Genomic DNA, 17105 nt, shown 5'->3' with positions numbered 1-17105 from the left:
AAAATATTTGTTCTATTGTACGATAAAACTTGAATGGCATTTATATATTTTTTATAAAATTCGTAACAACCACTAATGGACGCTTTGAACCATCCTCAAATAATATAATTAGTTATATAAATATATATTTTTTATTAAGAAATGACACCTATCAGCAATGTTAATTATTTAATAGCAGTAAAAAATACACATATATATCACTTTTATATTAACCGGTGATTAAAAAAATGTCAATTATCGATCAAAAATAATTACAGGTATTATTCATTTAAATCCCAAATAAGATCAAATTTACTCAACTACTATACTTGTGTAATATTTGAAGACTATTCATTATAAGGTTATCGCTGACTTGCCGTGCTAATCTATACAATTATTATACTAAAAAATACTTTTGCGATCTTTTATCATCTTTAATCGATTCAAAAATCTAGACAGTCTGAGAGGATTAATTATTTTTAAATTGACTGACAACCACACTAACTAACTTTTTCGTTTTTTATTTTTATTTTCTCCACGTATATATTTACTTAAGCCGACAAGTGCGTAGTACAAAGTAAATACAGTTTAAATCTTCAATGTCGAGCCAATGTCACGTCGACCTAAAGACAGCTTCGGAGAAAAATTCCGAAAAAAATGTTTTCGCCGTAATTTTATATTTAAATTTAAGCCAAAAAAGCAATAAGTTTCGTGTTCATAGAAAAAATCCGATCCTCGAATTGTGAGCTTATTTAAATTACACCGTACATGTTTTGTATATATATATATATAGTGATTATATCACCCCATCGAATATTAGTTTAGTTTAACCGCGTCATTTGCGATAATCTTATCATCGTATTGACTGAGCGTTCACTCACCGAACAATCTGCTTTGCTCGACTGGACACATCCTGAATCATCGTTTCTGATGCAGCAGGCCGTGTCCCTTTCCCTTTGTTGACCCTGAGAAACCTCTCTCAGTATCTTGACGTCCCTTCTCATGCACGGTGCGAATTTTGCCCCTAAATGGATTAAATCGGCCGCCCTTGGCCCTAACCAAAAATTTGCAGGCTCCTGATATTCTACCTGAAATTTAATAAATATATATATATTATATAAAAAAACAATAAGTAGTCATTTGTGGTATAAAAAATAATTGTAATCGTGCCTGCTGTAAGCTTAAGCTCGTGACTAAGACTTGTCCGGATCTGCGAGTCCTATCAAGACCCACTGGTCCAAGACCGTAGCAAAACAAAGCAGCTATCAAAATAAGAGTCTGGGCCGTCGAAACCCAATAAGTAAAGTAAGGCCTGTAGTCAGTCATGTCGTCCAATTGTCGTTTGATGGGTTCTTGCTGTATCACCGACTTTCTATGTGACCTCCTGAAATTTAATAAAATATATTTATTAGACTATTTTTTTATGACGCAAATTATACATTTTTTTAAAATAGTTGTAATATACTCTAAGAAAAAGAATATTGTCACTATGTTATTCTTTATTTTAACCTTAAAAATAGATGATTCAATGTATAGAAAGTGTTGATGTTTAAAATAGTGCGCCATTTGAGATTTGTTATGTACTAAATTGCTATTACGGTTTCGAGACTCTTACGAAAGATTGGGATAGTCAAAAAGCTCGATAATTAAATGCTACATTAATTTGGAGGTACAAATTTAGTGAGCTTAATTTCTGATATCGATTCGCTACTTAAACACAATGAATACGAGTTATATTCCTAATCAACTATTTACTGATTTAATAGCAAAGAAAAGTGTTTTTTTATTGTATTACCATGACAGGTATTAGGCAAATGCGTTACAACCGAGTAAACACAATCAATAACTACAAATAAATATTGATACACAATACTAAAATTAGTCTGTAGATTTTGAATTATTACAGCAAATATGCAGAATATGTCACTTGATCTTGTATAACCTGTCAGGCGTAAGCTCTGATGAATCAGTGACATTTATATATTATTATAAATTGTTACGTGTATTATAATTTACGATTAATATATGTCACTTTGCAGCTCAAAAGTTTATTATTATAAATAAAATTTCTAACCCGTGGTCTCTGGGTTAGCAGTCTATTCCGACCTTTATTTTATTTTAGTTATTCATCACGGTATTCCTCCAAATTTAGGAAAATCTAATTTGCGATAATCAATCAGAATTGTAATTATATAATAATTAATAATTCAGATCTCTCAGATTCGATAGAAACTAAAAAACAGTAGGTTCATATGGGATTTGGGACTATACATATAATTTATGTATGCTATGTATGTATCTAATGGGATTTAAAGGATATCGTGTTCTACGAGCCGCAACCACCAAACTAAGGATTATAACAATTAAATAAAGTAAAAAAAAAACAATCGATATTAGAAAGATAAAGTTAAAAAATGGACTTGGACCACACGTTTATTTTGAGACTTTGTTATAATATTTTTTAAATACCCTTTGGGAAATAAATACAAAAATTTTAATAGAAAAACATAGCTAAGATATTCCTTTCCTAATAAGTTTCTAAGACTTGTAAGCGAATAACATGGTCCAGTAGTTAAAATCTAGTAAATTTACAACATTGAGTGAGTAAATTTTAGTGTGGTCATTGTAAGCGAATAAAATGGTCTAATAGGGCCATTTAATATAAATTAAATATTAAATAAAATGGTCTAATAGGACCATTTTATTTGCTTACAAGTGCCAGGAACTTTTCAGGACAGGAATCTTTTAGCTATTTTTTTTAATAACCTTTTTTTATTTATTTTATTGCTTTTTTATATTAGTTGTAGTAAAACTTAAATTTTTTCGGCTTTTATAAATTTTGATAAAATATTAACGTATATTTTTATGTATGAGTTAATCTAAAACATTATTAGTCAGAGGACTGTAAAGCATTGGTTTTAGAAATTTCTTACTAGCAATATAACCCTTAACACCTAGCCAATAAAAAATCTACATCTGCTATAGATAAAGAAAGGTTGAGAAACATTGTTAAAGGTAATCTACAAACTGTTCTGAGAAAAATTCGAAGCAGATATCTCCTGCAACTGTTGCACGCCACTAGGAAGACATAAGAAAGGAAAAAAATTGACTAATGGGTACCACTCGAATTGACCAAAAGGTAAAAATTCTCAGAAACAATAGGGAACCATTCAATTAAGGAAAAATCATAACCAGAATAGAACACAACAGTGGTTAGACAGCAAAGAGGCTCCTAAACATACTTCGAAACCCAGTTAGCATCCAAAAAAAATATTACAATGTCAGTAAACAGACTTCGGGCAATGTTTCTTAATGATAATGTAGTACCTCATATTTTACTAACTATTGCTGCAAAATTAAACGAACTAAGATTGGAATATAACCCTCATCTCCCATACTTCCCTAAGGTTTCCTATATTTTTTCGAAATACGAAATTAAATAATTAGAGTGATGATATATATGAAAGCTTTTGATAATTTCACAATCTCTAAAAATGATTTCTATAAACAATAGATTTATTTATTGTTAAATCGTTGGCGAAACACCGTTTCTATAAATTGAGCATATTTTAAATCATAATATTTTAGTTTAAAAATATAACGTTTTTATATTAATAAAAAATTAAGCAACCTATTATATGTTTTATTGAACTTATTTTACATATAAGTAATAAAAAATATTGAAAAACCATGACAGATATATGTATTAAAACCTAATAATACAAATTGCAACTTTTAAACTCAGTATTTTTTCTAAGAAATCAATAGTAATAAAGAGATATTTTATAAAATATCTCTTTTAAAATAAACAGAAAAAAAGTTTTAATGAATCTATATCAATAATAAATTTAATAATAGATTGCCGCTGATCCCTGGCAAAATATCATGAATTTGACATTTGACAATGTCATCTCAAAATATCTAAAAAACATATTTAAAAAACTTTAGTTAAACTAGTTTTAGAATACATGTAAAAAACTCCTAATAAAGATGTGTTTATCAATTTGTTAGTATCGAGAGATCGACGCTAGCGTAAGGTCGGATATTAATCACGCACGGATGTCTCCAAGCCTGCAAAGCGGTTAACTGGATAGGGGCTTAGATAGAATGAGCGGTAACAACCGCTACATAGCCCAGAATAGAACAAGGTGGAGGACAATCTTGGATAAAGTCAATACCTACCCCGAGTTATATATAGCATCAAGTGTATTAAAGATGGGCTTTAACCAATCAATGACGGTGAGACATTTGAATCGCATTTGGATGGTTTACAAGTACGGGGTATAAGTACTGCGCGACTTGAATATAATACTATTAACAAAAGCTGATAATTAATGAAACTAAAACATTTAGTGGTCGGTATATATGCCAAAAAGTTAATACTCACCTAAAGAATTTTCCGACTATGCCCATGCCATATTGACGACGATCCGAGTTGTCAGCGACACGCTCCAACAAAGAGTCCGATATTCTACGACCACCACCAGGATAACGTGCCCCACCAGCAGTAACTTGCTGGATAGGTTCGGACACCCTGATGTTTCGCCTCCATCCCCCGACGGTGTCACTATAAATTCCAGCGTCCAACGTGTCTTCAGCTTGTCTGAGTCTATACAAAAAAAGACAAATATAATAATACTAATTCACAAATGAAACTTGACCTTCACAAAGGTTTACAAAAACAAAAAATCCCTATAGAAAAAAAATACACTAGCTCAGATAGCAGAAAATAATTATTTGCCAAGGAGCCTAACTTTCCAACCCGAATATCGTTTATTGCCTCCCGGAGTGAGAGAAGAATTAATTATCGAGCGCAAACGTGACTTTTGTCTTATGTAACCTAGTTCTTTTCTTTTTTCGCCCTTCAGTATATGTTCACCCACTTACCGCTAAAGATGCGTTCGTCCGCTCGACTTACATTATTCATGCGGAAAAAGCGAAATCGTTTGACTCGTCTCTGCGATCCCACCGCCATTTAAGCTATTGAACATGCCTTATATTTTTTACGGATCACGGACTCAAAGCCTATAAATTATTCAATCTTAATCTACATTTTAAACCGATCTATTATAAGTATTTAAAATTCATATATATGATAAGAAATAATATTTAATATTAATATCTATTTAGATTGAATTTTGAAGCTTTAAATCTATTTGATTCATTATTAAGTTCTTTTTTAGTGAAAGAAGAGTATCTTTATGAAATTGTTTTTTTATATAATAATTTATTTGTACAATACATGCAATAAACATTTTACCCTTTGATATATTTTTTAGTTATCACTTAATTTTTCTTGTCCGTTAAATTTGTTTAATTTAAATAAAATTAGTAAATGACAAAGGTTTTTACTGTAAAAAATAAAAACATAAATACATATAAAATACAGTATCGCTTTACTTTTCGTAAGTTATTTAAGTTTAATATAACAATCTATAAAAAGTTAGATTTTCGAGATATAAATCGTTGAGATACAGAATAAAGAACACACATTTAAAGCCCTCCATTTTAATAAGACTTTATTTTGAAAGCAGTAACACGATTTTACACGTGTTTTATTATAATTTTAATTAAATGATATTCTTGTGAAGTACATCATTAAGTAAATATATTTTGATAATTTCAATAAACCATCCAATAAGTCAAGCGGCTTAAAGCACGAGACTTAAATACAACTTTATTTATTGCTTATTTTATATTTTAAGATAATATCTGTAGATATACTTAATATATGTATATAAGTGATATGATACGTATATGAATATGATAAGGTCCTCAAATTAATTGTTTTTTATTTATAAATATGTTTATGTTTCAAAAATCACCTGAAACTATTGATTGATGTGTATATTTATGAAATATGTATGTAGCCATTAATGATTAAAGAAAAATAGTAAAATAATTAAAATTAAAATTGAACTAATTAATAAAATCAGCTTTTTTTCTTATATTCTTTTAAGGTCCGAAAATGGATATTCGTATAGTAGAGATTTTGATTTTTACTTTTATCTTTGAACGTATCGCTATTTATTTTTCAACTGGCTCTTTACAGAACAAAAATCTCCGCATTATCCGGTGATGTACACTCAGTATACGTGTAAAATCAAATATTATATCAAAATAATCATTATAACAAAAAGGGAAAGTCTTAACTTAACAATTATAATTATGTCACGACAAATAGAGGGTTGTCAATTAATAAGGACAGTACCAATATTTTGTGGTTTTTGTGTTTACATTGCGTCTCTTCTTAAATAACTTGATTTTGAGGTAGCTCTACAGACACTTTTAAAACCTCGCCTCACGGTAGCTATGAGGAAAAAGTGACTAGAATGGTTCAAAGCACACAAACACATGACTGGAATCGGATAACTATAATTTTAGTGGTTTTTAAGTTTTAAAAATTTCGATTTTGTGATTCTGGTATTTTTTTCACGTGTGCTTTTCTGGCAAGTCCATATTCCAAATTTTGATGGAAAAATCATCATTCGCTCGACGACGCCCAGGGAAAAAATTATATTCGGACTGCCTCGTGAAGACTGTCAAACACCCTGTCAGTATCATTGTGTTCAGTCATCTTCTCCAAAGAGATGGGGCGCCCCCACATCGACTATGAGGCAGGACAAGTACAGGAAAATTGCTTCCTGCCTCAAGTCAGAGAATGGTTCCCCAATGGCTAGGAGTATATGTTTATGCACGACTCCGCACCCAATAAATCTAATAGTGTTACTGCATTCCTTGTTGCAAAAACGTTAAGGTTTTGCAATGACCAGGGAATTCTCCTGACATAAACCCAATCGAAAGTCTGTGAGAGCTCACGAAGAGGGAGGGGCCATGGGGGTGATTATAAACAAGCAGCAGCTCATGGAAACCCTCATCCAGGTATGAAATCACTCTCCTGAACTAAGTCAAAATGCAAAAATGTGCATTGAGAGTATACCACGACGTGTACAAGCTGTAATTGCGGCATAAGACGGTATAACAATTTTTTCATTTTTTATGCGATAATGTTTAAATATAATTAAATAAAAAAATAAATGCAGATGAATAACGAATATGTTCTTATTAATAAATAATAATAACTGTGCTTAAAATCATAAATATATTATTTTTATGAATACAGTAAAAGCGAAAAAAAATCATAAGTGTCCCTATTAATATGGCAACCCACTGTAAGTCACGATTATTATGTATATGAAGTTATACACAATAATATTCAATGTTAACTTGGTGTACATCACAGGAAGGGAGCAATTTTTGAAGCATTTGGTATCTTTAATTCATCATGAAGTCATGGGTATAATTCAAAATATTTAGACACTTAATGAGCACATTTTCTGATACATTTTGCCAAATATTTTATTGATAAAATGTATCGACTGTTAAACGCCCTTTAATACTTTTTTGATTAAACGAGTTTATTAATCCGTAATGGCGGATGCTTATATATTGCTTTTTTAATAAAATTTAATTTCACAACACAATATATAGTAATGATTTGATGAATATAATAAATGATATTTTAAATAGCAGTGCAACGCCACTATGACCCTTGCGAAAACGGTAGTATTTCTAACTTTACATACTTTCCAAATATCTCTCGTATATATTGTCAATTATTAATGACAAAATACTGTGTAATTTTGGAAGATATGTGTATTATATATACCACCATAAATTGGCTTGTTTTCTTAGTACAAATTGAGCGGTGTAAACTTCAATTTTATAAAATCGCTAATCAATGTTTCAAAATTTCATGTAAGACATGTTTTGCTTTGAGAGTTTCGCAAAGGCGCTTCTGCAACAACAGCTGTGAATTTATAGTTTTGACACTGTAAGTGTGAGTTAAGTACAATAACGATTCCAGCGTTTTTAATTTAAGAAATACGATTTTTGATTATGTAACGGTAAAATAATTAAATAAGCAGCTTTAGGTAAGGTGTCTAAACTGTGTCAATGAATTACTCACGAATTATCGTAATAAATTGGAAAAATAACGGTTTTGTAATCGAATTGTGATTGGTCGTGAAATTTAGATTCACACTCATAAAACTGAGGCAATTTAAATTGGAATGCTAATCCATATCTATAATCTTTTCTGCAATCTCTAAAACCATATTATTTAAAAACGGTTTAATACTGTAAAAGCTTTATATATTCTTAAGCTCAAAACTGAATTATTTCGGCAGCTAATAGAAATTTTAAGAATAAGATGGGAAGAAGTTCCTAAAATAATGATTTGTAGAATGATTATTAGTTACTTACATTCTAGGTGAGTGCTGCGCTCCGTCAGCCCTGGCATCTCCATCGTCCGTCTCCGGTTGGAAGAAGACTTCATCTTCGATGGGAACTCCAGGGGCGAGTAACGCAGGAATCGCGTCCGTCACGTCATCAGCATCAGTCAGCGAACTGTCGGCGTCGGGGGCGAAACTTCGCGACCACTGCGAGTCACCTAACTTCGACCGCGGTTTGTGCTTTGATAACGCCTGAAACAAATAAACAAATATTATATTTTCTCGCCACTATTGGTGAATTACAAAGTGTGTGACAATTACTAAATTGCAAGGTGTGGAATAATCAAGGCATTATGCAGTCGAACGCGGTTCATTGCAGCCAATGAAGGAGCATTTCACCGGTCCGAGTGCCTAACTTTGAGCATTAATCCAGGGTTGAAATTGGGGTCAACGGGGTCGTTTGCACGGCGTGCACAGATCGTGTGCTTTGCTTAATCATATTAGAAAATTATATCGCAACGACCTTTTCGCTGGTACTTCAAAAACTTATCGATAAGTGCTAATTATAGAATGAAAAATTATGTTATAAAACTGTTTCCTATACATGCCACTTAATGCAATATACTTAATTTACACAATAACTATATCACGTTAAAAAGTTCAAGGAAACACTCGCTAACACGACGCATTCTTCTTTTATGAAATTAAAACGCTTTGCCAGTCTAATAAAATAAATATTCCAGAAGCGGAAGGCGTTTACACGAAAAAATATGTTCGCAGTACTAGGAACGAAAAAACGGAATAAATTCCCCTTATTTATTGACTCCCTTTTCGTAATATATAAAATAATTTATGAACACACACACATAAAGCGTACAAAAAGTAAAACGATTTGCGCTTAAAACGTGTTCAAGAGGCTTGAGAAACAGCTTTGGCCCTCTTGGTACGAAAAAAATAATTACAAGCCTCTTGCTTTGTTACTTTTTTTCAGATCATAAATATTTATTTGAAATTCTTTTATGTTTGTAACAGTGTTGTTAGACATTTGATATTTAAAACAACATAATTATTAGGTCGATTCAGCGTATTTTTAAGAAATTTTGACGCAAATAATATCCTAAACCCAATTAAATTTAGTCACGGAACGCTTTCATATTAACGAGCCGAGAGCTGTTTTTTTATATCTACTGAATAATTATACTAATAAACTCTCATTATCCTACACAATTTCATCATTTGGAGTACGCTTTTTTATCCCCACTATTATTATGAGGTGTTGATATCAAGCAACAATATCGGGATGCGCAGTATCACATTTTTAAATAAATTAAGACGCAGATTCTTTAAGCTAAGCTTTCAGTCATTTCAAGTTGCTATACCCACGCTTATATTTTTCTTTCAAACTGCCGTTTTGTTTGTACACGAAATATATGCGTAATTATATTATCTCTTTGTTTTGGATCATTTTCCCATGCAGAGAAATTTTAATTTTAATATTCTTCCATAAATTTCTCTTTTAATTAAAAATATATCTATGTGTTTTCAGAACTACTTTTTTAGATTTTTGATTGTAGTAATCTTATTTATATGCATAATTACTGCTATATATGAATATAATATTGAATATAATATAATATTAACTATATATTTGAACTGAATATAATATTAACTATGTATTTGACACATTTCATACTTACCAATCTATTAAACGATGCCTTTAGGCTAAAGTGCTTATGATACTAAAACCAGAAAAATCGATCACTTCAAACTTTTGCTTTTTGAAAAACTGCTTCTTAATAGCTTTAAACTAATAAGTCAAAAGAAGAAGCTAGTTTGCCTTCCGAAAAGCATAATTAATCGTAGAGCAAGTTAATTGCGTCAGTATTATTAATAAAATATTCGAAGATAACTCGAACTAGTAATTCTTCTTAAAAATTATATCTAAAAATGCACACTTTAAATATTTTTTTGCTAATTTCTTTTGAATTGTTAATAACCACTGCAATTTTAAAAACAAGTAATTGTTGATTCTGCAATTAAAGTAGGTAGTGATAAAAGGGACAAGGATTTTAAATTAACGCCCAATAAACGATGTTTTAATTTTTTATGCCCGACTAGTAAACATTTCATTCAATGAATTAAAAATAATCATATTAATAATATTATGCCTTTTGCTTTTCGGCTAAATGAAACAAATCATAGGATGAAATGTTAACATTTTTTGCAAAATATGACCAAATATGAAAATTTTCGCGATCCCTGGTGTAGTCGAAGAGTTGGAAAAGTCTATGTGATTACGTAGTACCTATAGTCAAATAATATGGCGGAAGCGTTATGGTCTGGGGTTGCATGGCAGCAGCAGGAGTAGGAAACCTTTACACTTGCGAAGATACTATGGATAGTGACATTTATATTTCAATGTTGAAATCTACTTTAATGGATTCCTACCAGAAATTATTTTTACATTAGCATCTGATTTCAGCAAAAACCCGGAACATACCTGGAGTACCTCAAGATAATATACTTGAACCAGTAATACACTAATAAACTGCAATGCGTCATTGACAAAGTAAAAAAAATATAAATTGCTCTTTTGAATCGTAAGATAATATCATGAAATGCCAAGATATGGCCGATTAGAGTAGTTGAGAAAATCATAAATTCTCTATAAAGCTTCCAAGAAAGCATCTGGCACGAATCCACCCTTTCTTATGCAGAAAAATGCAATTAAAAATATTCGCACAAATTTAATAATAACCATAAATGGCTCCCGAGAAATGAGCATTCTCGATGCTATAAATATAACATACACCAATTCGTTGAATTATGTTGAATGAGAAAGCAAGATGCTGCAATATTGCTGGAAATATAATTTGATTGCGTTAGACTTGTTTATTGAGATTAGATCTGCGTGGGATTGAAAGTTATCTTTTGAAGATCGCAGCGCATGAAAAACTATTTGTATTTTTTTTCTAAAAGTCTTTAATTTTGTAAACTTTTTTAATCTAATAAGCCTTTATACTTATCCAGATTAACAGAATTCTATTTGGAAAATACACTACTGCCCTGAATGATAATTTGAAAAACACCAGACAGGATGCAGGACCATTTCCTTGGCAGACACATTTTTCATAACGGCGCTATATATTGTTTCGCCTTTGTGTGCTTTATGAGCGAAGGTGGTGCCAAGTCAGCCCTTCTTCATTCTCGGCCATAAAGCATTATTAAATTAATTGCTCGTTAAAATCTACTTCCGCTGCTTATTTTATTTTCGGCAAAGGCCAAAAAGCGCTGGTACCTTCCAGCGCCGAGAACAGACGGGCGATGCAAAACCGCTATTTACCCTTTTGTAGAAGTTAACTAAGTAATTTATAGATAGTTTCAGCTGACACGCGCCGTTAACGGATTAAAGCACTCCTTCCTCTCTATCTCTCGGTCAAATTCTAAAATTCAATTAGGTTGACTTAAAACAAGCCTGTCGTACTGTATCTATTGAATTTTAACATTTGGAAAATTAATAAATTATTCATATATATCGTATTTCTTAACAATTTAGTAATACACTGTGTCACTAATTAATATGAAAAATAAAGAATACATTAATCGATTTTACATTATTAAGAAGATTAAATAATTATTATTTTAAGATATTAACATTCGTTTAATTAGATATCGCTTGATGTATTTTACTCTATAAATGAAAAATTTTAAACTAAAAACATTATTTACAAATAAGAAAGGTAATCAAGCATCGTTATTTATTTTATTCGCATTGCAGAATATATTTACTAGCATTATTACGATTTAGAGGACTCCAATTAAGTTAAATCTCAAATTCGTATAGTACATGTTGAACATTAAACAACGCTTGTTTACGTTGTATTACTAGAAATTAAAACAAACAGTAACAGTAAGTAACTAAATACTATTAGTAAACATATAATTAAAATAAAAAAATAAAACCCTGTTTATTTAAATATTCTAAAAACACTCAATATTCTCACATACATCTAGAATGATATTTTTTTATTTTAATTTAAATATGAAAATTGCAATCCGGCCCCGTTCGAACATTGCCGACGCAAATTCGACCCTCATATCCCGTCATATCCGGGCACATCCGGTGATATTGTGCAAATTTGTTGCGACCCCAACACTTGGTTACGAAAATGCAAAGCGAAAAAGGTTGGCCGCCGCCGACGCCGCTCAATGAAAAATATGAATCATTTTCCCCGTGACAAGTTTTCCATAAGGGCGGCAGATAATGTTGAGCGTTATCTTTTTTAAACCCTCTAGGTACACAAAAATCAATGACGCGCGAGGGTAATAAATCATAATGCGATTGTGGAGGGAGGAGGCGAACGTCCCGTTGTATTATGAGAGTATCGTGTAAAAAATGTACCACGGGCGAGGGTGGTGTCCGAGGATAAGGGAAGATCCTAAATTATGAAACGGCTTAAAAATGTATTATGTGAATAAAAACAAATAAAAGAAAAGCCTTTGTCGATTGTCTGAGATGTTACAATAAATAAATGTTTTATAAGTTAAGATTTTGCTATAAAAACGTTCTCGTTATAAAAATGATAAAAGGCGTTATAAAAAATTGCGAGATGAAACATTTTTTAACATTAAAGTTAAATATAAATATACTTCAAACGTTTTTATAGCAGAATATGACAAAATTAAAGCTTTAATAATATGTATACCTCTGATATGGCGCGTGTTAGAGATTAGCCGCTTTGATGGTTGAGCATATAAAATTATGATTATGAATTAAGCTGGATTTGTATTATATAATAATATATGCTGATTCGTGCTTTTGCCTTTTTAATTTTATTTTTTCATATATACAACGCGGAAATCTAAATCCCAGATTGACAATGAAAACATGAAATTAGACATATACAGTATCACAGTTTTATTAATAAAGAATATCTAAACCTTAATAAAAAAATCTTTCAATCTCTACACAGTACGCGTGCTTTGTATTTATATCAGGCGTCATGAAGTACCGAATTACTAATAAATGTTACTGTAAATTAGGGTAAACGAAAAAACGTGTGTATATCTAAGAGGACGCTAGTAGAAAAAAATATCCCGGTTTTATTAAAAATTCCCTTTGCTAAGTTCAAGAATATCTATCTGAGGCTACTGATTTTTTTCCTGGGATTGCGGCTAGTCCAAAATGAGAGACTATCTGTCTTTTTTCGCAAGGCAACCTAATAAATTATGTCTTAAAATTTATTGCTACGCTGATAAAATAACCGATTCCTTTTTCAATAGTAGATTATCAGTTCGTAAATATACAATTTTTTAAGAAAAATGCCAATTCCGTGATTGTTGTATTATAAAATGTGATATTTTTAACTATTGAATGTTACTTCTATAAATCCTTGCTTTGTTTCTGATCAATATATAGAATAATTAACTAAGTACCAGATTAAATTAATTTCACACGAACTTTAGTGATTCGTATTATTGAAATGTCAACCAATCATTACATTTAAAATTTTTCAAGCTCTCATAATCTTGTGGATTAGTATTATAATAATAAATTACAATCTTGCAAGGTGTGCATATATGATTTTTTTAAATATTTAATAAAAATCTAGATGTAGCTCATAAAAAATATTACATGTATAATGAATGATACTGTGATGACAAAGGTAGAAAATACTTTTTAAAAAACCGTATTGGCCGTGCGAAGATTTGTTGCATATACGCGTTAAAAGCGCAATAAACAAAACAATTTTACTATTAACGAATTGCCGAAAAGTGCATTTAAATCTAAATTATTAAATACAGCAACAACGATCGTTTGATGTCTTTACAAACACAAAATAATGAATTGCATTAATGCAGTCTATGGAATATAGTATGACACCTTTTTAAGTGCAAACTTTAACGACCAAGCAATGATTCTTATATAAAAAAAGACGAAAATAATTTAGAAGCTTTATCAATAACTTTCCACAGTCACATTCAACCAAATTCGCACTAATAATTAATAGTAATTATTTAAAATCTTGTAAGGTGTGCATATATGATATCAAAATTTAGTGTAGCTCATAGAAAGTATTATATGAATACAGGTTTTAATTTTAAATTAAATCTTTTTTAATTAAAATTAAATATTTTTAAGAAAAAAATAAACAATTGAATTTTGAATGAAATGTTTAACAACAGCGTATTTTTGTCGCATTTTTTTCAAATAAAAAAAAACAGCCGCTTCCCTCTTCACGTCAACCTTGATCCAAATAAGACATTAAAAATCCAAAGTTCAGCCTACAAAAATATTGCGTATTTATAGTAATTACACAATCTGTACCTGATTCAAAAATTATTGCATAATAATATCATAAATATATAATTAATAAACTGTAGAGTGTATAGCTTCTAGTCTTAGACAATGCTCTTATAAATATGCTTAGGTGGAATATAAAAATAAAATATTAGAATTTTATATTGACAATGTGTAAAATATGATATCAACGACTAATAAGATAACGATTTAACGAGCATATATTATTTCGACAAAGGCGCTTGAACGCAAATCGCCTGGAAAACGTCCAAATCCCGTTTCAAATATTTGTCGTGATTACAAAATGGAAATTTTGCTTGCTAACACCCTGTGAAATACAATTAAAATGTTGAAGATAATAGCAGATAATTATCACAAATTAGACATATTATTTCAACACTTGATAGTAACAATGTTAATTATATTCAATAGCAAACAAGTTATTGGTTTTCAAATTGTAACTTCCGAGCGTTTCGATTTAATCTTGTTAAGAAATTCGACTTTGATTTGAAGTTAGATGCAACTATGGTTTTAACGGCTGCACAATTCCAAACAAACAAGAATATAGCTTATCTCTTCGCAAGCTACAAATAAATTTACATATTTGCAATTGCTGCTTCACAAATAAATTTTCAGTAGCGTCACCATTTATTTATCCAATAGTAATGGCAAAACATACGTTTAATCGACTGTTTTTCTAAACTCAATTTTGAAAGCTGCAAGATATCTGCACGAGCGAGCGGTCGGAGGAAAATCTTATGAGTTTTCCGGGTCGCGTGTCCCTTAAAGCTATCCGTTGTATAAATAAGCAACAGCCAATGGTGATGCAAGTCTCTTGGCCGAGGGCTCGAACTGGAAGCCACAGGACCATAAAGCTGTTCGATCTAACCACCGACCTATTTTCGAGGTACATTGTAACGCATGCCCGCTCAACCGTGGATTTCCGATGGAAAATTGCGAGAAAATACGCCACAGTATATCGGAAGCGTACTAAATTTATAATAAATGCACAAAAGTATAGTATATTATTGTTTAATAATAAAAACTATATATTTATACTTCTTAAATATTTTAAATATTTGTATCATATAAGATATTTTATTTTGTTATTGCACAAATGTAATTAGTGTCTGTATAAATTAATGGTTATATGTATCTAGAGTTGAACATTCCTGACACTTTAGCAATAACCTAGAAAATTTTGGCACACGTTTCCGACATATTGTTATCACATTGAATATTATTACATAGCCTTTGAAAGGACATTTTATAATATAATATTATGAAAGATGCTTAAATATTTTTTTTCATGTTTATTCATTTAGATATTAAATAAATATCAATACTAAATGTATTTATTACATTATAATTGTCAAGGTGGGATCTTATTTTTGTCTGTCTCACTAAAGGACCGAATCAAACGAATTAAAGGTCTAATAATATAGAATATTTACAAAACATTTTAAACAGCAATTCTCGCAATAATTGCTGTAAAATATAAAACAAGCAGTTTGTTTAGTTTTTCAGCACTCAGAATCCAATTAAATTTTATCCTAATTTATTTTAAATGTTAAAGGATAAAAAACCTTATAATCCATTTAATGAAAAAATAGAGGATATTTAATACCCTTGTAAGATATCCTCCACCGCATTTTACTAATCCCTTGGGCCCTTACCAGCGACAATTTCTTAATTATGAAATGTATTAATACAATATCATCATTACGTAAAGAATTTATAAATTATATAAAAGCGTTTAATGCCGCGCTATGTAAGGAGCTTCGAGTTGGTAATCTTCCACAACACAAAAGCAGACAGTCTTCATTGTAACTACTATACGTGGCGTATGTTTATATTAATGGAATAAATAATGACTCACAATGGTTGTCGCAAATTAATAGTGATATTTACATCGCACTATAATGTTAATGGCTGGCTGGCTAATGGGTTTAATTATACGCGTGTGTATGTTTTCACGTACATCCCAGACTTGAGTAAAATTAGTTAGAGACACGTGATAAAAATTTTAGAGTACCTTATAAATGATGTTTTTTTATTACTAGTTGTGTGTTTTTTTTACTATATGAATCTGACTATGATACGTTGCGTCGTTAAGTTTATAAACTGTTTAGTCTAGAAGCATTTTTTTATCTGCATCTCACGATGTTTTCAACCAAATTTTATTCTCTCCTGCTCTATAAAAATATATGATATATTATATATATATTTTTTCAAGAATTTGCCAATATGCATATGGCACCTAAAGGTGTCATGAATCTTTGAGCTTTCTAATATGTTTTTTTTTTGTAAAATTTAAGGTTGATAAAAACTTTAATTTATTGAAATAATATTTAAATAACTTATGGCATAAATTGGCGCTCTCTCAGATATTATCAAAATATCAGCCGCGGCGAAAGGGTTAATTATTTGTGTAGACTTTATAAAATACTCAGTAAATTAATAAATAACATACATTTCAAAAAAGTACCGCAACTAGCTATTCGTATAATCTGTTTTGAGTAACATAATAATGAAATATATGAAATTACTTATTTCCATAAAGAAAAAAATATTATTCTAATCAATAGTAA

General features: G+C 30.4%; 1 protein-coding gene across 4 annotated transcripts in view; it reads right to left on the bottom strand.

Moving 5' to 3' along the window:
• Window positions 1-17105, bottom strand: part of rho-5 (rhomboid-5) — a 210099-nt gene that overhangs the window by 17650 nt on the left and 175344 nt on the right. For all 4 annotated transcript variants that reach the window (XM_088205857.1, XM_088205858.1, XM_088205859.1 and 1 more), the window contains 4 exons: window positions 8245-8465; window positions 4367-4588; window positions 1150-1363; window positions 861-1067 (listed from right to left, as the gene is read on the bottom strand). In XM_088205857.1, coding sequence (XP_088061983.1) covers window positions 861-1067; window positions 1150-1363; window positions 4367-4588; window positions 8245-8465 — 864 coding nt within the window. The remainder of the gene's footprint in view (window positions 1-860; window positions 1068-1149; window positions 1364-4366; window positions 4589-8244; window positions 8466-17105) is intronic.

Source organism: Plectrocnemia conspersa, unplaced genomic scaffold, assembly GCF_051122295.1.
Source record: "Plectrocnemia conspersa isolate PC_06_02 unplaced genomic scaffold, ASM5112229v1 ptg000002l, whole genome shotgun sequence".
NCBI lineage: Eukaryota > Metazoa > Arthropoda > Insecta > Trichoptera > Polycentropodidae > Plectrocnemia > Plectrocnemia conspersa.
Note: the sequence above shows the minus strand (reverse complement) of the source record. Positions and strands in the feature narration are given on the sequence as shown.